Source organism: Electrona antarctica (assembly GCF_951216825.1).
Source record: "Electrona antarctica genome assembly, chromosome: 21".
NCBI lineage: Eukaryota > Metazoa > Chordata > Actinopteri > Myctophiformes > Myctophidae > Electrona > Electrona antarctica.
The window spans coordinates 16,396,415-16,419,254 of NC_136802.1; the positions used below are offsets into that span (position 1 = coordinate 16,396,415).

Consider the following 22,840-nt stretch of genomic DNA (forward strand, 5'->3'; position numbering starts at 1 on the left):
CGGTCGCAAGGTGCACCCACACACACACACACACACACACACACACACACACACACAAAGAGAGAGGTACGTTTGTGTTCGTTTATTTACTGAATACATCAGTGGACTCTCAAGAGTGTGGGGGGGATACATACATGGGGTCCTTAAAATTAAAATGTTTCAGAATCTCTTAGGCCTCACTCAGACCTTTACTGCATTGCTGTATGCTTGTTGGATGAATGTTGTGTAGTGTCATGGCCGCCCAATGCATTTCCAATGGAAGTCACATGGTTTGAGGACTACATTTTGGACTACAAGCTGTTTTATGGCTTTCGGCTGTGTTTTGACTGTGCCCCTCCCCCTCATACAACACAAGTGTTGTGTCAGACCATGTGACTCCCATTGGAAATGCATTGGGGCACGCTGTGTCACACCCTTTGTATACAGCAAGCATACAGCAATCTGTTGTAAAGGTCTGAGTGATGCCTTAATGTGAGCATTGGTGGAAAGAAACTAAGTACATTTACTTAAGTACTGCACTATAAGTAACATTTTGAGGTATGTTTACTTTACTGGAATATTTCCAATTTTCTGTACTTTTACTTCTAGTCCACTACATCTCAGAGGGAAATATTGTACTTTTACTCCACTACAGTTATATGAAAACTTTAGTTTTCATACAGTATATATGGGGCGGCAGCCCCATTTTGGTCATTTGAAAACAGCAGATCTACAACATGGCACACGATGCGACACCTTGTGACAACTGTTTTTGAAATCTTGTCTTGCTGTGAGGCGACATCGCTACCGACTGCGCCACTGTGCCCCCCATTTCTGCATTTCGAAAGCAGCCAGTGACTGACAAAATAATACAAACAAAAAATATACAAACAATACAAATACAGATGGCTGTAACAGTCACCTTCAGAAAACGTGAACACTTTTTATGCCCCGGAATGTTTCCAAAATAAAGGCGTTAGAGTGCACAGCAGCTGAGGCAGATTTTACCCATGAAATTTCCCTCCAAAACCTGGAGGTATAATGTTCCATTACTACCTCTCGCTAGTAAGTCTGATCTCTCTAGAAGCGTTAATATTCCAAACGAGATGCTTGGTTAAGTCAGGACAGAACATCAGCGCTCTGATCAAAACCATGGAGAGCGCTGTAGATTCAGAGACAATAGCAATTTTGTCGGCCCGTAAATAAGGCAGTGAAAACATGTCCGGGAGTTCTGAGCAAGGCGTTGCCTAGCAACAGCTGCTGTCAAAAAATGGATTTTAGTGATCCGGTTTTATACCATTAAAAAGGACCTAAAGACGTCTCCACTCTCCAGACGTCTTGGGCCTCCTACAGGTGTAATTATAAAGTGTGGGGACGTCCTGGGCAAAATAAGTGTTAAGTACAGCCATGCCAACAGTTGGTCCAACATTTCCACCAAATCTCGACACGCAAGACGCAACGCGCTGTGAGCTTTTTCCAGCTGAATGTTGGCCACGGAATAGTGATGCTAGTAGGTGTCCTTGTGGTTGGCTTCAGTGCTTCAGGTCTGCAGACATGGGACTCAAATCCTGCTGTTGAGGTACCTCTCTCTCTTCAGTGACGTGCATTTATTCACCGTGTTTAGTCTCTTGTGTCTGTGAGGAGTTTCAATGCCACCAGGAACTGTTGGGATGCTGAACGCTGAGATGTTGTCTGAAGGAGAGAGAGATGGAGAGAGAGAGGCTACTGTAAATGGTCAAAAAGTAATTTAATTTAATGGAGAGTGCCTGACTCTCCATTTAAAGTCGGTGTAAGTGATATTTCCTTGTAAAAAGTGTTAAAGGGATAGCTTTCTTTCTATGAATTACTCACCCCATGGACCCTTGAATTCATGGAGATTTTCGTTTTGTTTTTGTCGCATTCCTAAACCAATAATTTGATGACCAGCGGAGTCAGGAGACTCCTACCGGAAACTCTGTCGGCCCTCAAAATTATTATAATAAAAATCTGTAAATGTTATGTTTTGATTTCCATTTCTGCTAAAGCAGTAAGCTATGCTTACATGATTTTGATGATGCATAAGAGTGTATGACCGGACCAGAGGCATTTGAAAATGGCAGGAGGCAACGGTCTGGCCACGCGAGACTACAATGGCACTGGTAGTGATACAAAACAAGAGACATACATCGCACACGCACACACACACACACACACACACACACACACACACACACACACACACACACACACACACACACACACACACACACACACACACACACACACACGTTCAAATTGAAAGTGGCTAATAACTTACAGTATTTGAAGTGTGTTACGGGAAGCTTCTATTGGTCAGTCATGTGGCGAGAGGGCGGTCCTCTTCTCCAGGAGCCAATGAGCTGCTGTCCTGCTGCCATAGATCACGTAGACCCATGACAGGACAACTATTGACAACAATACCTGAGAGAGAGAGAGAGAGAGAGAGGGTCCATTAAAATGCAGTCTTCATTCTAACATCCTGGTCCAAACAGTTATTCCATGTATTTTCCCTGTCCCTGAAGTGTAATCATGTGAACCTAATTTCAAATAGATTCAATGAAAGTATTGAATCCACACACACACACACTCTGACACACACACACACACACACACACACACACACACACACACACACACACACACACACACACACACACACACACACACACACACACACACACACACACACACACACACACACACACAGTAATAGTAATAGACGCGTAACTACGAGCAGTAGCATAGCAGTTGTGCCCATATAGAGGTTGTGCCTCACTCACAGCTAGCTATAACAGCTAGCGGCTAGTGCTCACTTACCACAGAGCAGATCCTGTCCACCGTCCTGTGACTTAAGGTCATCATTTAAACAAGTTTAAAGTTAACCTCAGGAGGAGGAAACTATAAGGTTAATTAATTTGCATCTACTTCAATGTGAACATAGCCTCGGAAGCTGAGTGAACTACTGTGCGCGCGCTGCGTTGTTGTTTACATGGTTTCCATGGTCGCCATATTGTTCATGTCTCTGCTGCTGGGCTCTGGGTTTAGACTAGAGCGCTCCCTGGTGGCGTGGTGAAAAAATGTTTGTTTTATACTGTCTGTTTGTTAAAATAACTAGTAAAGCAAGCAAACAACACACTGTCTAAAGTCATCATATTATAATAAAAACGGACCCCAGAAAGGCTACTGTAAAAATGTACAAGTCTCCCCCCTATTGTTCTATACTGTTCACTAGTTAGGTAAAGTTAGGTTAAGTTGTGGCAAATCTGCAAAAATGATTACCACTGGCACTAGCTTTCTTCACAGATGTGTTCATAAAGGTTGTTCCAACCCAACTCCCTTGGGAAACTTTGTGACAGCTGCTGAAAGTTGGGGTACCATTAGCAACCAATATAAGGCAAAAAAGTCCAAATTTCATTATACTTTAAGTAGCATGTGACATGTCAAAGGGGTTTTCATGATGCTGAATCCATTGCAAGCATTAGTTTTGCACAAAAAACACTCCTTTGCCTAAAAATGCCCATAGCCGTCATCACAAATGTGATGAGGTCAGCACATTTGGGCACATTTGGGCAAGTGGCTATGGCCGAATTTAGCCCAAGGAGTATGTTCGTACAAAACTAATGCTTGGAATGGATTCAGCATCATGAAAACCCCCTAGTTTGACATGTCACATGCTACTTAAAGTATAATGAAAATTAGATTTTTTTTTTGCCTTATATTGGTTGATAATGGTACCCCAACTTTCAGCAGCTGTCACAAAGTTTCCGAAGGGAGTTGGGTTGGAACACATTTTTGTGTGATAGTAGACACCTTTATGAACACATCTGTGAAGAAAGCTAGTGCCAGTGGTAAGCATTTTTTTTGCAGATTTGCCACAACTTAAGCTAACTTTACCTAACTACACGTAGGTATTCCCTTTTTTCTAACTGTGTATTTGACGATTTTTTTTATTTTATTTTTTGCATAGATGTGTATATTTGTATGTCTTTAGATGTTGTGTGTACTGTGTAGGGTATCTATCTAATTAATTTCAATTAAATTCAAAGGGCTTGAGAACTACCTCTTCTTCTTTTTATTTCCGGCAGGCTGAACTACAAAGAACTACAAGCTTAAATAAAATAAAAAAATACGACGGTTCTCCCAGAATGCACACCGACATCCGGCGCTTTTTTCCGGTTTCTTGTGAATCTTGTTGCTTCTTGTGATCGACATGCAGGATGAAATGTTTTGATTTGTTTTATTTCTTTATTAAAACCCCTTTGGTGTTTAATTAAACCCCAACGGATGAAGAGCAAGCGCACGTGCCCGGTGGAGGAATAGTTTAAAGAAGAAGGTAAACAAAAGAAGATAAAACTATTTGGTAAACAGACCGCTCAGGCAGCTAACGCTTCTAGCATCATGCTAACTTGCTAACACACATCACCGTTATGTTTATGTGTAATATTGTATTCATGTGCGAAATTAAATCATTGTTTTTTTTAAATTATAATAAACCGTGGTGTTTGTTTGCTTCATGGTTGTTTTACTGGACCAGGGCTAGTGGCTGCGTGATTGTGTTGAAGAGCAAACCAGCTGTGCTAACGTTAGGAGCATTACGCGAAAACATGTAGTAATAACAATAATAGCCCTGAAACATGACTGTCACGAGCGTTATGTGAACCATGGCTATGACGATCAAACGTGATCATCTTAAACCAGTGGTTCTCAAAGTGGGTTCTTTCAGGGGACCCCCGTTGGGTCCTTGCTTGAGTGGGTTCCTGGGGGTCCCCAACAAGGCAGCAACACGAGTATCCGTTAAATTCACTATTTTATAGACTAGAAGTGTAACCAAACAATGTATGTACGATGGATAAGTCACTATCTAGGTTTCACTTTCACCACCTGCAGTATTAGATCAGGGGTTCTCAAACTGTTATCTGGGGGGGCCCCCAGCGATCCTCGAGGGGTTCCAAGAGTTCCCCAGCAAAAGTATTGATAGTTAGTTAATAGGAACCAAATGGACCCATATATTGACACAGAGCGTGTTCAAATGGAACCCTTAACACTAAATGGTGCATTTATATAGTGCTTTTATCCAAAGCGCTTTACATAGATTGTGCATACTCATACACTGATGGCAGATGAAACCATACAAGGCACCAACCTGCACATCACAAGCAATTATGGGTTCAGTGTCTTGCTCAAGCACACTTCGACACTAACTCTGGGGGAGCCCGGGATTGAACTGGGAACCTCACGGTTCCCATCTAGCTGCTCTACCGGCCCTAGTCGCACTGCTGCACTACAGGGGTGCCATTTGGTCCCATTTGCACAGTCAGAGTTACAGGGGTCTGTGTGGCCCCAAACTGGACTGGTGGTCCCTGGTTTGAAAACCACTGGTATAGATACCTAGAAATAGAATGCTGTGCTAAATCATCTGACATCAGACATATTATCTTATGTGGGGGGGGGGGGGGGGGGCTCCATGTGGGGCTCCATCCATGATATGAACATGTTTGAGAACCACTGATTTAATGCATCCATAGTAGTTTCCATGTGTAATCTAGCACAGAACAATAGTGTTAATTAACTCACAACCATGACTAGAATAGATCTGTTTTATAACATGGAATGATTTATCAACATAAATTCATAATATCTAAGAAAACTATCGGTACTATTTGTAAAAAGTTCAAAAAGAAAACGTGCAAAAAAGCAGCGTTGTGAGCTCGTCGAGTTGGCTTTTGTAGACAAACCCTAATGACATGCCCAAAAATATGGACACCATTTTACATATTTTACCGGGGTCGGTAATGTGTGGCAGTAAAAAAACATATATATTATGTCAGTTATTTCTTTGTATATTTCAGTTACTCGTCATATCTTCCCATTGCATTTTTTGATTACCAGGCAAACAAATGTATTCTTTATTCATATGTTCCATTGTTCAAAAACACAATTAAACCTCTAATCGCATTTATTTGTGTGACAATTAATTGTCAACGTAAATTTTGTAATTGCGACAGCCCTACAACGCCACAGGACATGGCACCCACGCGGATGAAGCTACGTGTGCGGCGCGGCAGCGACAACTCGGCTGGCACGACGCCCTCTGCAGCGACCGCAGCGGCATCATCGGCGGCGGTGGGAGGAGTCCGAGGTCCACGGGGTGGACGAGCGGCGAGAGAGGAGGAGGAGGAGGAGACGGGCGGGAGGAGACGCAGACGGAAAGCCACGTCCCGGAAGAAAAGTGCCGCCCGCCCCTCCTCCTCCGTCGCTAACCCCCCCTCGTCGTCGTCCTCTGCTGCTAATGCCCCCTCCTCCGCCGCCGCTAACCTCCGCTCGCTGTCGGGAGAAGACGCGTCGCCGGACTCCAAGTGTCCCATCTGTCTGGATCGCTTCAACAACTTGTCCTACCTGGACTGCTGCCTGCATCGCTTCTGTTTCAACTGCATTCAGGTATGCCCCCTCGTCACCATTGTTATTACAGTAGTATTTGAGATGCTCGCAATTATTTTGCGTGAATCGTCATAATCGTTTCAAGTTGAAATGTTCTGAGCTTGGACATTAATCAGGTTAATCGTTTACCCGCCAGGAACATAGGAATTTTAAAACGTAGAATCTTGTAGCCTGCCACAAACGGAAAAGCCGTTTTAACAGCGATGTATTCATTAATGCATGTTTTAATACGATCGTATCGAAATCTACCGTCAGTTAGCTTTGTTATGCTTCTGACACAATGGGCGCGGCCATTTTGAAAATGCGCGCGCATCCACTAACATTGTCGGCTCTGTTTTCAGACGGCTTTATCTCACAGAAGCGACATTGCAGAGGACGCTTTGTCCCAGACAAGCGTTTTCAACGGCCTGTAGCAGGCGCTGTGATACTCGCGGTCCACTTTTTCCACCACCGACCATGGCAATACGCAATCGAGGGATTAATTAATGGCGGCAGGCTAAGAGTTAATAAGTAACTTTAATTACGGGAAACCTTATTAACACCTTTGACCGTGTATATAGGAGTGTAATCGGAACTCTGTCTCTGATTGTCTATGTATAAAACATAAAGGCCGGCCTAGCGGTCCGGGCACCTAGGCTGCTAATCCAGCCTGACTGTGTCGCGGGTTCGACTTCCGATCCCCGACGACCTTTGCTGCGTGTCACTCCCCAGTCCCCACCTCTCCCCCATTTCCTGTCAACTTACTGTAAAGTGTAAACTATCAAATAAAGTCTGAAAATGCTATTGATTAATCTAATTGGCGTTATTTCAAAAACAGTGAAAATGGCCAACGTACAAGGCTACAAGCTCACAATGTGTCACATTGTGACCCATTTTTTCAATGGATTCACTGACTTTTTAGCCTGTTACCCAAAAGAGAACTTAGACGTTTGCCCAGGAGACAAACTAGTGAAAATAGAATATCTACAAGCACACAACGTGGCCATTTTCACTACTTTTTAATTGTTATTTTTAGTATTTATGGAATTTCTTAGATATGTTTGTTTGTTTTTAAAAATGTATACAATTATTTAAAAATAATCTTTTGAAATGTGTATATATATTTTATTTTTCAGCTGTAGGTAAAAAGAGTCCCACTGTTTGGAAACAGTGGATTAATGTATTCAATCATCGATTATCAATTATTATTTATCTTTTTTTGCATAACAGGAGTGGAGTCTGAACAAGGCAGAGTGTCCGCTGTGCAAGCAGCCCTTCAGCTCCATCTTGCACTCGGTGCGTGCCGAGGACGACTTCAAGGAGTACACGCTCCGCCCCCCTCCGCCGCCTCCGCCCCCGCCCGGCAACAACCTGACCGCCGCGGCCGAGCGGGGTGCCAGGGCGGCCGGGGGGAGAGGAGGAGGCCGTGGGCGCAGCCGCAGACTGACGCTCCGGAGGCGGAGGGGAGAAGGAGCCGCGGAGGAGGAGGAAGAAGAGGGGCCAGCAGCAGGAGAAGGGAGGAGAGCCGCGGCGACGCGGCGGAGGAGGAGGCTGGGGGAGATCAGCGGAGGAGCGGATGAGTGGTACCTCCTCGGACCCCCCGACGTCCCGGGCCTCCCCGCGTCGCCTCCCACCCCGCCCCTACCCCCTGCCATTGACTCCATCGAGGTATATTCCATCGAGGTATATTTAAGTTATTTGTCATGTCTGCCCCGTGAAACTATTGTTGACCTGCTTGATCTGAATGTCGAGGAGAAATGTCATTTAGGCTTGGGCCATGGCTGAGCGGTCCATGCACCTAGGCCAGTAATCCAGCCTGACGGCGTGCTGCGGGTTCGAGTCCCGAGCCTGTCGTCCTTTGCCGCATGTCCCCCCCCCCCCCATCTCTCTCCCCCTTTCCTGTCACGTTACTGTACCCTATCAAATAAAGGCAAAAAAGAAATCAAAATACCTTAAAAAAATGAAATGTAAATTAAGATTTACTTGCAACAGAGTATGTATTGTCTACATTGCCATATTGATGCTTTTACTTAAGTAAAAGACACAAGTACTTTTCCCCACCACTGGTTAACATAAATGTCATGGTAGTTACACGCCTACATGGACGAGCAGCGGAGGATGCTGGGAGAAGGCGGAGCCAGAGGCGGGGCTTTCCTGGAGGAAGGGGGCGTCATCTTCGGAGGACTGCCGGTGCTCGGCGGGGTCGGGGTGGCGGCGACCACGAGCGTCGGCGACGCTCGCACGTGGCGACGGCTGGTGCGGCGCGTGGCGACGCGTCGACGCCTCCAGAGGGAGGGGGGAGGAGCCAGAGGAAGAGGTAGGGCCCCATCACAATTATTACATCATCGCCTGCAGTGGTGTAAAGTAACTAGGTACATTTTCTCAAGTACTGTACTTATGTACAATTTTGAGTAATTTGTACTTTACTTGAGTATTTCCAATACTCCACTACATCTCAGAGGCTAACATTGTACTTTACTACATACATTAACCACATTCAGCCCTACAGTATATATATTTTGGCCATTTGAATATCTGATCTACAAGCTCACAATGCGTTGTGATGCGACACATTGTGATCTTGTAGATCTGCTATTTTCAAATGATTTTTATACATTGGAAAACTTGAAATGGGACATTCGGCATGATGAGTACCGATGCCAATTTTGAATTCTGTGTATTTCTACATTGCAGTATCGATGCTTTTAACTAAGTAAAAAATGTGAGTTAAGGGCCTTGCAAACGGGGAGCGATAAAACGCGCCTATAGTTCATTTTCAATGAGACCTGCGTTTTTGCTCGGAGTAGTCGCGGTGCGACAACGCAAGCATATTTACGTGAGCGCGGTCCCGTGAATTTGTTGCCCGCGTGCTCGTTACGTGCACACGCCCGCGACTCACCAGACCTGGATTCTGTTTAGCTTTTATTTTTACGCTTGCGCTGTTGCGCCCCTCTTGAGAAGACCTGGATGAGACCTGTGTTGATCCAGGCAACAACGCCTGCATTCCTCGCTTCACGTTTGCAAGGCCCTTAACCTTTTCCCACCACTGGCACTGAGTGACATGTCCTGATCTTTGACAGGAGGAGGTGCGGAGGCGGAGACGCTGGCGTTCCGCCGCGCGCTCTACCGCACCGGGGTTCGGGTGCGTGGCGTGGCAGGTTCAGTGGGGGACTCGGACCGCGACCACCACCGGCCCGTCACGGCCGAGAGCTTCCGCCGCAACTCGGCCCACCTGGAGAGGCTCCGGCCCTGGCTGCGGCGGGAGCTGACGGCGCTGTACGGCGCCCACGCCTCACTGGTGGACGTGGTGCAGCGCATCATCTGCGCGCGGCTGGCCCGCCATGGCCTGAATGACACGCCCGCCGTGGAGGACGAGCTCCGCCCCTTCCTGCTGGCCAGGACCGCCCACTTCCTGCACGAGCTGCTGAGCTTTGCGCGCTCGCCCCTCGACCTGGAGAGATACGACATGCAGGTCTGGAAAGGACCAAAAAAATATATATAAAAAATGATATGCATTTGGCCACCGACCCGCATCTCAAAATATTTTGTTCCAGGTACCCCCAGAAGCAAAGATTTGAGTTAAAGGTTAACTTAAAAAAAATTATAATAATATATATATATATATTCAAAGATTTGCATATATTTTCAGGTTAAAAAAAATAAATAGCAGATCTTTCAAGCTCATAGCGCGGCACGAAGTGACCCGCTTCAGACATTTCAAAATCAACACTACTGACTTACTGTACAACCCCTTAAATGTCTATAACCCAGGCCGTCTATGACACGCCCGAAACGGAAGAGGGCGATACCGAGTCCTCCAACAACGGCTCTGTCATCTCCATATCGGAGGGAGAAGAAGCAGAAGAAGAGGCGGGCGGGGGAGGAGGAAGTAGCAGTCACCACGATGATGATGTCATCCAGACGGGAAGTTCCTCGTTCCTCAGCCAATCGGCGTGGGACGACGATGAGACGCCCGGCCCCTCCTTCACCTCCTCCTCCGTGGCCGAACTCTGCTCCCATTCGCCGGGGCTGTTGTCTGTCAGCCCCCCCGCCCCGCCTCCCAGGAAGGAGGGGGGTGGAGCCAATGAGGAGCAGGCAGCCGAAGCGGGTAGGCCTGTCGTAAATATTGCACACAATAGATTGATTGTGGTTTCATTTTATCGTCATGAACGTCTTCCATTGGTTTCCATTAATCTGAATGAATTGCTCTGTTGAAAACTTATCATACATGTAAAGAATCACACCTGTGTGCACTGAACGGTGCAACAGTACTGTACTTCTCGTACTGTACTGTACATTACATTACATTACAGTCATTTAGCAGACGCTTTTATCCAAAGCGACTTACAATAAGTACTGTACACTGTACAAGCCCTCCTCCCTGGCCTGTGTGTGTGTGTGTGTGTGTGTGTGTGCGTGTGTGTGAGTGACGCACAGGCAGGGACACACATAGCTGCTTAACTCATTCACTGCTAGATTCAGTTCTCAGTCTCCACTCACTGGTAATCTGATGTGACAATAAAGATTGATTCCTGTGATTGTAGGAACAGCGCGAGGAGATGATGGGGAAGAAGAGGCGTGCGAGATCGTGGGTTACGTTAAACCCATGGCAGAGAGAACACCTGAGCTGGTCCAACTGTCCTCTGACACCGAGGACGAGGAGACACTCCCTCCTCTTCCTCCTCCCCCTGCGCTCCCTGTCTCCCCCGTCCCTCCCTCTCTCCCTCCGCCAGCCACGTCCAACGCAGACGGGGAGAGAGACAGACGGACGGAGGGAGAAAGTGACAGACGGACGGACGGAGAGAGAGACAGGCAGACGGACGTAGAGAAAGACAGACAGACGGATGGAGAGGGAGACAGACCGGTAAGGCCCAGCCTTGTCACAGTTCATTCCATAATCGCTCCGGTGTTCAGTAACCATATGCTTTTCCATGTCATATACACCCTTGTTGTAACCACTTTCAACTTGGCATCCCGATTCAGGGATTCAAGTTGTAGATGGGTTGTTTTTAATCAAATTTAGTATAAAATAATTATTTGTCTGTTTTGGCCATAAACAATTAATTGTCAACTAAAATCTCAATGTGGTGACAGTCCTGCAGACATGCAGACGGGAAGAGAGACGGACAGAAGGACGAAGAGAAAGAGGGAGGCAGCCATCGGGACTCGGAGCGTGCACTAGGCGGCTCTTCGGAGTCGTGTGCACGCTCGCACTCATCGGGCACTCGAGACGACTCGTCCACCCAGAGAGAGAGGACTAGACAGAGGGTGAAAGAGCCAAGGTATATTCCAGTAGGGCTGTAACCAACCATTATTTTTACGTGGCTTTTGAAGATTACGTCTCATGGCAGCCAAGTCTATGGGATTTTGAATTGTAATTTGTTTAGAGCACTTATGATGTAATTCGTTTGCCAGCCAAGTCTATGGACTTTGATGTTTGTACAGGGCACTTATGACGTAATTTGTTTGCCAGCCAATTCTATGGACTTTGATTTTTGTTTAGGGCACTAAGTGACAACGTAAAATGTTATGTGGCGCAAACGTGTGGTGATCAGCTTGTAGAAATTTCACATTTTTCCTTCAAGATCGGTTATGTATTTTTGTTTTTACAATTAATTAAATAGTTTGATTAAAGTGTGGCATGTCTACATTCCAGCATAATTGCAGAATTGCTTTCTGGTTCCGCCCGCGAGAGAGAGAAGCGGAGAAAGAGGAAGAGGCGGGACATCTGTGATGAGGAAGAAGAAGGCGGTGATGAAGAGCGCAGAGGGAGAGAGAGAGCGTTTCCTGGAGTCTTCTGCCCCAGGTTATTATAGTTTTATGAACGTTGTTTTACCTTCACTTTAGTTTGAACCCATTAAGACCTGGAACACATCTGTGTCACCTTAGCTTTTAACCACGTTAACCATTATTAAGCTCAAGCTCATAGTGCTCATCTGTGCTCAAAAAGTATTTTGTGTGTCTGTTCTTCCAACGCCGACTAGAATAACCTTGTTTTCTGTCTCTTCCAGTGCGTTGTCCACTCCCTCGCCATTGTCCCCCTGGGCTCTTCCCCTTTCCCCAGAAAACCCCTCCTACCACCTCTCCTCTTCCTCCTCCTGCCGCTCCTCCTCCTCTTCCTCCTCCCCTCTGTCCTCCCTCCTCCCCTACCTCCCGCTCTCCCCCCATCGTGGCAACCATGACAACAAGCCCAGCGGGAAGAGGAAGTACAAGAGCCGCCACCTGGACGACCACGCTGACGACCCCACCTGGAGGCCGGGCGGGGGTACACCATCCGCCAGCCGTGGTGGAGACAAGAAGAAGGAGAGAGGATTGGAGGAGAGGAGGAGAGATAGAAGGAAGCGGAGAGAGAGAGCGAGGCCGGAGAGAGCAGATGGGTGAGATGAATCTTGAGTTTTGAGTTTTGAACATTGATGACACGACGACATTGATGTGCAGATCCCTGGATTGATCTAAATGTGCTATGAATGGATCGGTCATAAAATGATTAATTAATTGGTTCATGAATTGAAGCTTTGCAGTTAATGCTGCACAAGGGATAATGAATGGTGAGAATGACCCTGATGCGAAGCAGAGGGCTCTTTATCACCCTGAAGGACGTTGTTTCTCTCAACAATGACCTGGTCTTCTGAATCCTAAAAGTTTTCTGAAAAACCTGTTTCTATGTCAGTAGTGCTCAACCTTTTTCATGTCAAGGACCCCCAGAATGATCTGTAGTTGGCCGCGGACCCCCATCTAAAATATGTTGTTCCAGGGACCCCCCCCCCCCCCCCCGAAGCAAAGATTTGAGTTAAAAACGTTGGCTCTGAAAGAAGATTTGTGCCACATTTTAACGATTTTTCAAAAATAGCACATCTACTGCTATTTTTCAATAGCTAAAGTATAACATAATACTTAAAACACCAAAAGGGGTAAAACTATTTCAATTATTTTAAAAGGTAAAGCTTACGGTAATGAAAGTAGTCCATCAGATTATGCCATACCGATAAGAGTTAAAGACACACTCTAAATAACTGTCTCTAAATGAATCATTATAGTTCAAGAGAGTCCGCACACAATTTTCTGCTCCCATATCCATTTACTTCAAGTATCTCTTGAACTATCACTGTTTTTGATCCGGCACCCAGCCTATTAGGTTGTGGATGTGCGTGTCTTTTTGGCTGTTTTTCTGCCTCTGTTTGCCTCTAAATGAATCATTACATCCCTTTTAATTCTACCGTGTTATTTGATCAGTTTCTTATGTCTGTCTTTTAGTTTGACCTCCATTGACGCTATCTCTCTGTCCTGTCCCTTTTCGCGAAAATTGACCAAATGATTGGGCGCACGAAAAAAAAAGAAAGAATTTCACCCACTTCTTCACACCTGTAAACCTGTGATGTGACAATAAAGTTGATGTCGTTCTCTCTCTCAGCAGTAGGAGGAGTAGGGAGGAGAGGAGTCCCAGTGTTGAGATCATCTACGAGGGAACCTTGCCCTCCAGCACACCCCGCTCTCCTAGCAACAAACAACGCAGGAAACGCAGCAAAAGGCCAAAGCATAACAGGTAAACCTAGTTTCGAATAACACAACAGCAGTGATTTTCATTTTTAGGACCCTCAGTTTATTTAGCATTAGGCCTGCATGCCCCTTTTGCATGACCCACTTGTTTATATATCTAGGACCCCAAACTAAAATGTAAAATCCACAGTGACCTGTAAGGGTCTATTTGGACCCACTGATGGTCCCTGGACCTGAGGTTGAGAAGTGGTGCTATAAAGATGGCACCATTTTTGTTCCTTTTTAAAAAAAATAACTTTATTTAGTAGTTTAACATGTACACATACAAAATACAAAAGACCACATAAAACATACACACTACAACCCCCCCTCCTCCCCCCTCAGGCTCTAAACAACAAAAACAAAACAAAGTAGTGGGACAAAGCAGTGGGACAATTACAGATCAAAACAGGTTTAGACTAAAGTTCTCAACGGGCCCAAAAATTATGGCCCGGCCCGACCCTACCCTAACTGGGTTGGCCCGAGGCTCGGCCAGACCCTAAGAATTACCATAATGTTAAGCCTGAAGCCCGACAAAAGCCAAAAAAAAGCAGCACTAAATTGCGGCGCAGCGGCACCGTGTTTCAGTGTGAAAGTGAGAACGGAGATCAACAGATTTATCGAAATACGTTAGAATAGGCTATTAATGTTACATAACTTCCAATCATTCTAATGGATTCCATACAGTGGTGGTGGTGACTGCAGCTCCCTCCCTTAGTTTCCTCTGAAGTGAAGTTGCTTTACGTGTAGCATTTAATATCACCATAGATCGTTTGGTGACATTGATTAATAATTAGGTTTTATTCATCGCAGCCACGTGGTTTGACATGTGTGTACTAGCCTACGAGGCCTCTGAGTCTGAAATGCCAGTGCGATGCGACCCCCGCCTCCAGTCCTCCTCCTGTCACAAGTGAATCGCCTAGCGCAGCCCTCTTCATAATAAATACATACATGTATACACAATCACATTACACAAATAACAGAATTGCTATTTTTATTATAATAACACTCTTTTAAAAAAGAGTGTTATATAATAACACTCTTTTTCGGGCCGGGCCGGGTTCGGGCCGAGTTTGATAACTTTAGTTTAGACGGAGACATCTCCTTTTGTGTGTGTGTGTGTGTGTGTGTGTGTGTGTGTGTGTGTGTGTGTGTGTGTGTGTGTGTGTGTGTGTGTGTGTGTGTGTGTGTGTGTGTGTGTGTGTGTGTGTGTGTGTGTGTGTGTGTGTGTGTGTGTGTGTGTGTGTGTGTGTGTGTGTGTGTGTGTGTGTGTGTGTGTGTGTGTGTGTGTGTGTGTGTTTCATAGTCGGACAAAGTAGGTAGGAAAGATAGAACTTATTTTAGTCATTGTGAAGAAGAAGGTGCCTTCTCGATCTCTTCCAAATGATCCCTAGTGTATTCATAACCAAAACAAACAAAATAATTACAAATAATAATAGTTCAAACCCCAGGATGAAAAAAGACATTCTGTCTACTCACTGCGTCTCAGAGGAGGTTCGTGGACAGTTCAGAAACAAGATAATTTCAGCATGCTAACTCTACATGAAGATAAATCTTCATTAACCCGTTGAACTGAAGTATATGGGGTTTAAGTGGTTAAGGAGCACTATAAGTCACAGTTGAACTTCATTAAGGTGCATATTATTCTTTTATATTTTTGCTATTAATAATAAAATGTTGCCCCTCCCCCAGCGCACCTGTCATCATTACCATCAACAGCGACAGTAGCCATGACGACGACGACCGCTACAACAACAGCAGCCCCTTCAGTGGCCTTCAGCCAATCGACTACGTCTCCAAGCTCTCCAAGGCCGTCGACGACCTGGGCATCAACATTAGCGAGCCTCCCGTGGACATCATGGATGGGGCGTCTACCAAATCGGACGGCGAGCCTGACACCCAATCAAAAGCTGTCTTCGACCCCGTCACGGTTCATGATAGCGAGGATGATGAAGAGGCAGATATAGACGTAGACGATGAGCCGGCCCCTCCCCACAACAGCAGAAGGCACGAAGATGATGTCGGTGCTTCTGTCGGTCGAGCGGTGTCTCTTAGACCGCAGGAAAAAGAGAGCGAACAAAACGATAAAATGAAAGAATTTAACATACGCCCAAAGAGGAGAGGAAGAGGAGGAGAGGGGCGGAATAGAGACAGAGATGGGGGGATGAGGGATGGAGAGAGAGAAACCGAGGAGGGACGGAAGGACAAAACCGCCGTCTTCACTGACACCCATCTCCTAGAAACCATTCTTAGCGACCTGAAGGTCCTGGCCAACCCCAAACTAAACCTTTCCCCGACCTTTGACCCCACAGATATCCCTCCTCGCAGCAACCACGCCCACCAGAGCAGCCAGGGCGTGAACGCGGACACACTATCCAGCATGGAGCCCAGAGGGAGAATGTCACCCGTCGACTCGCGTCCCAGGAGCCATGGTTCGCCCCTTGGTTTTCACGCCGACAGTCACGTTCTCCCAGATATCGGGAGTCACAGACCGTGTGCTGACTCACATCCGAGGAGTCACAGCTCACCCCTGGACTTGCATGCCAGGAGTCACAGTTCAGCCACTGACTCACATTCCAGGAGTCATGGCTCATCCATTGACTCACATCCGAGGAGTCACAGTTCAGCCATTGACTCACATCCCAGGAGTCACAAATCACGCGGTGAATCGGATGCCAGGAGTCACAGTTCAGCCATTGACTCACATCCCAGGAGTCACAGTTCACCCCTGGACTCTCATGCCAGGAGTCACAGTTCAGCCATTGACTCACATCCCAGGAGTCACAAATCACGCGGTGAATCGGATGCCAGGAGTCACAGTTCAGCCATTGACTCACATCCCAGGAGTCACAGTTCACCCCTGGACTCGCATGCCAGGAGTCACAGTTCAGCCATTGACTCACATCCCAGGAGTCACAAATCACGCGGTGAATCGGATGCCAGGAGTCACAGTTCAGCCACTGACTCACATCCCAGGAGTCATGGCTCATCCATTGACTCACATCCCAGGAGTAACAGTTCAGCCATTGACTCACATCCCAGGAGTCTCAGTTCAGCCATTGACTCACATACCAGGAGTCACAAATCATGCAGTGAATTGGATGCCAGGAGTCACGGCTCATCAGTTGACTTCCATCAAAAGAGTCACAGTCCACGTGCTGACTCAGATCCCAGAACTGACAGATCACCTGTTGTCTCCCACTCCTCCAACAGTCCTAACTCTGTCCTACGGCAGACTTCACCATCCGTCTCGGCACCGCCCAAATGCCACCCGCCTGCCGCCGCGTCCTCAGGCGACGACGACACAGACTTCTGTCAGCTTCTAGATCTAGAACCACTTCCAACCAATCAGAAGAAGGCAGACAGGAAGAGAAAAGCAGTCTCCTCTCCGCCTCCACTGCACAGGTTCAATAGGAACAGTCTGGGAGAAGCCAAGGAAAACGGCATCATCGATGATGCCGCTTTGATGCTGGCCAATAGAAACACCCCACCACCCCTCAAACACAAGGACGCCAAAACCTTCTCTCCCATCCCGCCCCTCAACATGCACTCTCCTCTCAGCGAGTCACAGTCCACTAGCACTGACTCGGTCAGTGTCATTTCTCCCGTAGATTTTCCTCAGTATGCTGCAATTTTCCCCATCGACTCCCATTGCGGTTCCAACTCCTTCGTACCAAAGGACAGCCAGCCCATTCCTCCCATTTCTACACTGAAGAGACATTTCGCCTATTCTTTTACTTCGAGGGGAGAGAGAACTGCCGGCTATTATACCGCTGGTCATGGATCAGCCGTCGACTCTCATCCGTTCTCGGCAGAGCGTCATTCCAACAGTGACGCATCCCCCACGGGCTCTGCTCATAAACATTCACGTCGGATTCATTCCGACTCTTCCATTGACCTCCATTCATCCAGGGAAGAGAGTTTAACTCCAAGTGGCTCCTCTAGAGAGAGGACAGCGTCTAGTTGGATGTCACCCGTTTGCTCTTCTCAGTTAGTCACAAAATCCCCCGTTGACTTAACCCAGTTGGCTAAAACGTCACCCGTCGACATACCTCAGCTGGATAAACATTCCTCCCATGCTCCTCCCCGGCCCTATGCCCGTTCCTCTCATCCTCCCACCAGGGACGGCCATCCCTCCCTCCTTCACAAATCAGCCATTGCATGGAGAGATCACAAACACAGTTACCCAGGCCAGCCGTCGTCCTCTCCCGTAGAACACAAGGCTAACAGAGACTCACACTGGGAGTCTCAGCTCTCCATTGACTCTCACGGCCATTCTTGGACCCATATTGACCCCAGTTCAAAGTCCTCTCCAAACAACACAGTTCATATTTGGCCCCCTATTGACTCACGTTCAAAGTCCCAGCCGAACAACCAAGTTTGTACTGACTCCCGTTCAAAGTCCCCTCCGAATGACTCTGTTCGTCTTGACTCCCGTTCTGAGTCCCTTGCAAACAAGCCAGTTCGCATTGACTCCTGTTCGAAATCCTCTCCAAACGATCCAGAGCGTAGTGCCAAACCGCCCACTGAGTCCGATTCTAAACCCCTATTCCCCACTAACTGCCACTGGGAATCTGGACCCAGCATTGACTCCGTGACAGAATGTCCCGACAAAGACAATGAGTCAAAGTCTTCCCACTGCCCTTCTCATCCAGAGACTCAGTGTGACACTGAAGGACACCTGGTTGACAGGACTGTGTCTCCTGCTGAAGACAGAGAGAGGGCAGAAGTGTGTATAGAAGACACACACACTGCAATGTAATGAAGACACACACACACACAGTGCCACAACTTGAAAGGCAGACCGTCACCCTCTCTGTTGAAACTTATTATTTTGAATTGTTACTTGATTTGTTTTGAATATAATTACTTTTGTATGACTTTAAAATACTGTTTATAGATTTACTTTTTGTTGCATTTCACTGCTATGGATGTGGTGTGTGGACCGGATCTACAGACGTGCAAATAAATAATATGAAGCGTTGCTTTCTTAAACGCCAAGTGATTAAGAATAAACAAACATGGAGAAAATATGACAGTATTCACTAATCACTAGTGCTGGGCAATTAACCAAAAATATATTGAAACCAATAACCCTTTCCCTAATCTTGCTCATGTAGATTAATCGAAGAAATCGAGAATCAGGTGAGAATTTGAATTTCTTATGTGAATTAATCAATATTAAATTGATTCATCTGATTAACCACTTAACCCTGAGTTGTGACCTTGATGATCGGCTATTTTCACTTTTTCTTTTAAAATCATAATGGAGTCGAGGAAAGTTAAAAATTATCGTGATTTTGTGCTGAAGTCATATCTTCCAGCTCTAATATAAACTCTAGGCTGTTTAAAACCAACATTTGTCGGGAACCAAGCAATTTCCAGATCATGATCTTTTTAGATTGGAAATGTATTTACGGATAAAAAAAAATTCTCTCAATGGCTCCGTAGATTCAAGGTTTCTGCCCAACGGTGAGGATATCGCAGATCTGTTTTACTGTACCGTTCGTTGTCTAATGTCAAACAGCTGGAGAAATATATTCACAAACCAGTAAACCACAGGTCCCTGTATAAGCACAATGGTGAACTCGGATTTGTTATTTTCTTTTTCTTTAGTAATGAGTAATATATAATAGCTGTACCAAAATGCAGAACTACTAGTACTGTGCCCAATATTTTGTAGTTGTAATATTATTGCCTTCAATAATTGCCTTCACAAGTGGGGCAGTAGCCCAAGCCCACTGTGTGCGTGTGGTGAGGAGCAAACTATGGAGCACATCATAGAAGTTTGCCCTCTCCAAAGACTGGAAGGAGGATTAATCACCCTCCATACAGCAGACCAGGAGGCAACCGCTTGGCTAAAGGACTTTGCATTCGCTAAATAAATTGCCTTTAACGCTTCAAAGACGATGACTATAACTTTTAATTTGTAATAAAGTGAGAAAATATGGGCACGGTGGCACAGTCGGTAGTGCTGTCTCCTCACAGCTAGAAGCTCCTGGGTTCCTGCTGGGGACGCTGTGCGTGCTGGGGGCATGTTCCCTCCTCCGCGTCATCAGTGCTCATACCCGAGGCGGGCTTGGCGAAAGGGCCTTTCTGTGTGGAGTTTGCATGTTCTCCCCGTGTCCCCTAGGGTAGGTACCCTCACAAAAAACATGCAGTAATCCTGGTCTCTAAACTACCTCCCCCTGGCCAGCCGGGGCACTTGATGGAGGGGAAAGGAACTGGTTGGAATAACGTGTTCCTTCCACGAGCTACGTCCGAACGGGGAAATTCCCCCCTGTCAGGTGAAAAGAAGAAAAAATAAATAATAGTGAGAAAATAGGGGTTGGACATTAGTTAATATGAATATGAATATGAATTAGCCAAACAAGCCCCATTGAAATAGCTGATCTGCAAGCTCACATCAATGCACCATTGTGACTGAGATCACAATGGCGCAGATAAGCTATTTTCACTTATTTTTTTAATTTACTGAACATGTTTTGATTTTTCTTTTACATTTTTAAATGGGATTGGGCATATAGATTTTTTTTTAGGTATTAAAACAAATCCAGATTGGTAAACATTTACACTATTAATGTTACATATTAATAGTTTAATAGATGAAGATTATTTATGAACGTATAATACTTTAGGAAAAGTCATTCATTCTTTGGAAACCCCCGCAACTAGGTACTGTTTTACTGTAGCTCAGCAGTTTCGTTTCTTTACTGCAGTCATTACTTTCGTTTTCCTTTCCCAGCTCACAGCCTTAGACGGCTCGGCAGTTTCCGGACATTTCCGTACGAACGCCTCTGGAGTCGACTCATCGGGACGATTCAACCAACGAGGAGCAGTGTTGCCATGTCTGCTTATTATAACTTTATAAGCGACCATGGGCTTGTCTTTCTGTGAAGTGAAGTTGCTTGTAAATACACTGATTGGACTTGTTTGTTGTTTCTAAAGTGTAGTTTATTTGGACTCATTTCCTAATGTTTAAACTAGGGATCTCCCGATACACTTTTTTCGTTCCAGATCTGATCCCGATACCACAATTTCTGTGTTGGCCAATACCGAATACCGATACCAGAGAATAATATTTATATAAAAACATTTTTTTTTACTTATTTTATCTCATGTTGTGAATAGCAGACTTCTCACTCAAATGTGCACTTGCAGTTTGGGCAACTCGAAAGCAAACTCCACATGCCCCAACATTTTATTTACCTGCCCCTTACCCCCTGTGTCGGATCGGTGGTTAGACTGTCATAATCACCGATATCGACCCGATATGACCAAAAAGGGCCGATACAGTATCGGGACATCTCTAGTTCAAACCATGTATTTGTCTATGGCAGGGGTTCCTGGAACTATTTGTATTAAAACTTTTCAATCAAGTCACAACACATTTTCACAACATTTATTTAAGATGCTATCTTAGAATAGATGTAGACCTATTTGTCAGTGCAGAAACATAATTACCTTCCTTAATGCATCAATTAAGCGTCAACGACCATCAGCTGGTCACAGACACTCGGTCTCTGCAGCACTCTAACTGAAAGTGACTGCATGGAGTCTGTTTCATTTCTATCCAATTCCAAAGGCCCTTGAATGATGGCATTATGATTAAGGATTACTGTGATTATGGTAAACTCACATATCACACATACCACTGGCAAAAAATAATAATCTGAATTATTTCGCGGACCCCCTGGCTATGCGTTGCGGTCCGCGGGCCCCACTTTGGGAACCACTGGTCTGGAGTATGGACCCCCATCCGAAAATATTTTGTGCCATGGACCCCGATTTCTGTTACAATATTGTACACGTTAGTTTGTTGTGAGCTTGTAGATTGGCTATTTTGAAATTGCCAAAATGTATAAATTAATATGTTTGGGACTTTTAAGTGCTCACATGGCATAGACTCATTAGCTTCATTTGGGCTTGCTTTCATTTAGGCGTTTTGTTTTCAAAAGAAAAGAAAAAGACCCGGGGTTTTCTTTTTTCTCTCGCAAAATCTGGCAACACTGAGGAGGAGGATTCGTTGAGTCGTTCGTTGAATCGCTCAGCGACTCACCCGTCTCACCGAATGAGTGACTCCGAAGTTCAGCCAACAAACAGGCGACGAACCAGGACGCGACCTGTTGTTATCGACGAACTTACAGTTATATTACCCGTAGATCAATTTCTAAGGCTCTGCCGTAGATAAGATACGATAACATTACGTTTTATTTATTAATGTTCACTACAACGTCAGCATGTCTGACGAAGAGAAAACAAACCTGCGTCTTTATAGAAAATACATCGTTGATATTTTAAAACCGTCATATATCCGTGACTTTATGGTTGAATACCTGGACCAAGGTAAGATGTTTAAATAGCCTAATGTGTTTGTCAGTATGTCACAATTTATTCATTGATATCGAGTGTCAGTGTCAGGATGTGCATTTGTACTCTTTGCTATTTTGACAGCTTTAGAGCCTACTAGTAAGTTTGCAGATTTAATCAGTTGTAATAGTAAGCTATTAGAGCTTAAAGTCATTAAATTCAGCCCCACATTTCAGCTGCAACGTAAGTGATGAACACATTTATGGTAAATGTGTACATCACTTTATTGCAGTGGAAATGTCGGGCTTATACATTATTGACCAATTTTACGTGTGTGTGCGTGTCAGATGTGTTGGAGCAGATATCATCATATGAAGACAATAACTCGGTGTCCAGGGCAGCTGATTATCTCTTGGAGAAAGTGTGTGTGTTGGAGACTCCAGGATGGTACCGGGCCCTGCTGGACGCACTGCACTCTGCTGGTAACACTCGCACATTACACATAAGGTCCTGTCATAATTATGACATAATAATCAGAGGTGCAAAGTAATTAAGATGTACTTACTGTACGTAACTACAG

The 22,840-nt window shown here is 45.5% G+C and overlaps 2 protein-coding genes and 1 long non-coding RNA gene across 6 annotated transcripts in view; 2 read left to right on the plus strand and 1 right to left on the minus strand.

Moving 5' to 3' along the window:
- Positions 1 to 82: 82 nt before the first annotated feature.
- LOC306913639 lies at positions 83 to 3,007 on the minus strand. Its single transcript, XR_013788584.1, has 3 exons — positions 2,815 to 3,007; positions 2,276 to 2,418; positions 83 to 1,671 (listed from the first exon to the last, which is right to left on the minus strand). It is a non-coding gene; the product is annotated as an uncharacterized lncRNA (long non-coding RNA).
- A 1,125-nt stretch (positions 3,008 to 4,132) lies between these two features.
- LOC306914018 (uncharacterized protein) lies at positions 4,133 to 18,934 on the plus strand. Of its 4 annotated transcripts, none has more exons than XM_079490888.1 (12): positions 4,133 to 4,357; positions 6,003 to 6,435; positions 7,645 to 8,097; positions 8,503 to 8,731; positions 9,495 to 9,886; positions 10,186 to 10,522; positions 10,959 to 11,278; positions 11,509 to 11,696; positions 12,071 to 12,220; positions 12,426 to 12,791; positions 13,826 to 13,957; positions 15,643 to 18,934. In XM_079490888.1, the coding sequence occupies exons 2-12, from the start codon at positions 6,022 to 6,024 to the stop codon at positions 18,710 to 18,712; spliced, it is 6,051 nt and encodes a 2,016-aa protein (XP_079347014.1). In that variant the 5' UTR covers positions 4,133 to 4,357; positions 6,003 to 6,021; the 3' UTR covers positions 18,713 to 18,934. The 4 variants fall into 4 exon arrangements, with proteins under 4 accessions (XP_079347014.1, XP_079347013.1, XP_079347015.1 ...); XM_079490887.1 differs by having other exon boundaries at positions 4,133 to 4,330; XM_079490889.1 differs by having other exon boundaries at positions 4,133 to 4,330; positions 13,829 to 13,957.
- Positions 18,935 to 22,137: 3,203 nt separating this feature from the next.
- The window catches only part of rigi (RNA sensor RIG-I), a 16,834-nt gene continuing 16,131 nt past the window's right edge, over positions 22,138 to 22,840 (plus strand). Inside the window, exons 1-2 of the mRNA XM_079491470.1 lie at positions 22,138 to 22,296; positions 22,608 to 22,742. Of these exons, the coding sequence (XP_079347596.1) occupies positions 22,191 to 22,296; positions 22,608 to 22,742 (241 nt within the window). The 5' untranslated portion in view covers positions 22,138 to 22,190. The remainder of the gene's footprint in view (positions 22,297 to 22,607; positions 22,743 to 22,840) is intronic.

Coding starts and splice junctions, on each gene's coding strand:
- LOC306914018 (XM_079490888.1), top strand. CDS start 6,022: ATGGCACCCACGCGGATGAAGCTACGTGTGCGGCGCGGCAGCGACAAC. Junction 6,436..7,644: donor TCTGTTTCAACTGCATTCAG/GTATGCCCCCTC, acceptor TTTGCATAACAG/GAGTGGAGTCTGAACAAGGC. Junction 11,697..12,070: donor CAGAGGGTGAAAGAGCCAAG/GTATATTCCAGT, acceptor TCTACATTCCAG/CATAATTGCAGAATTGCTTT.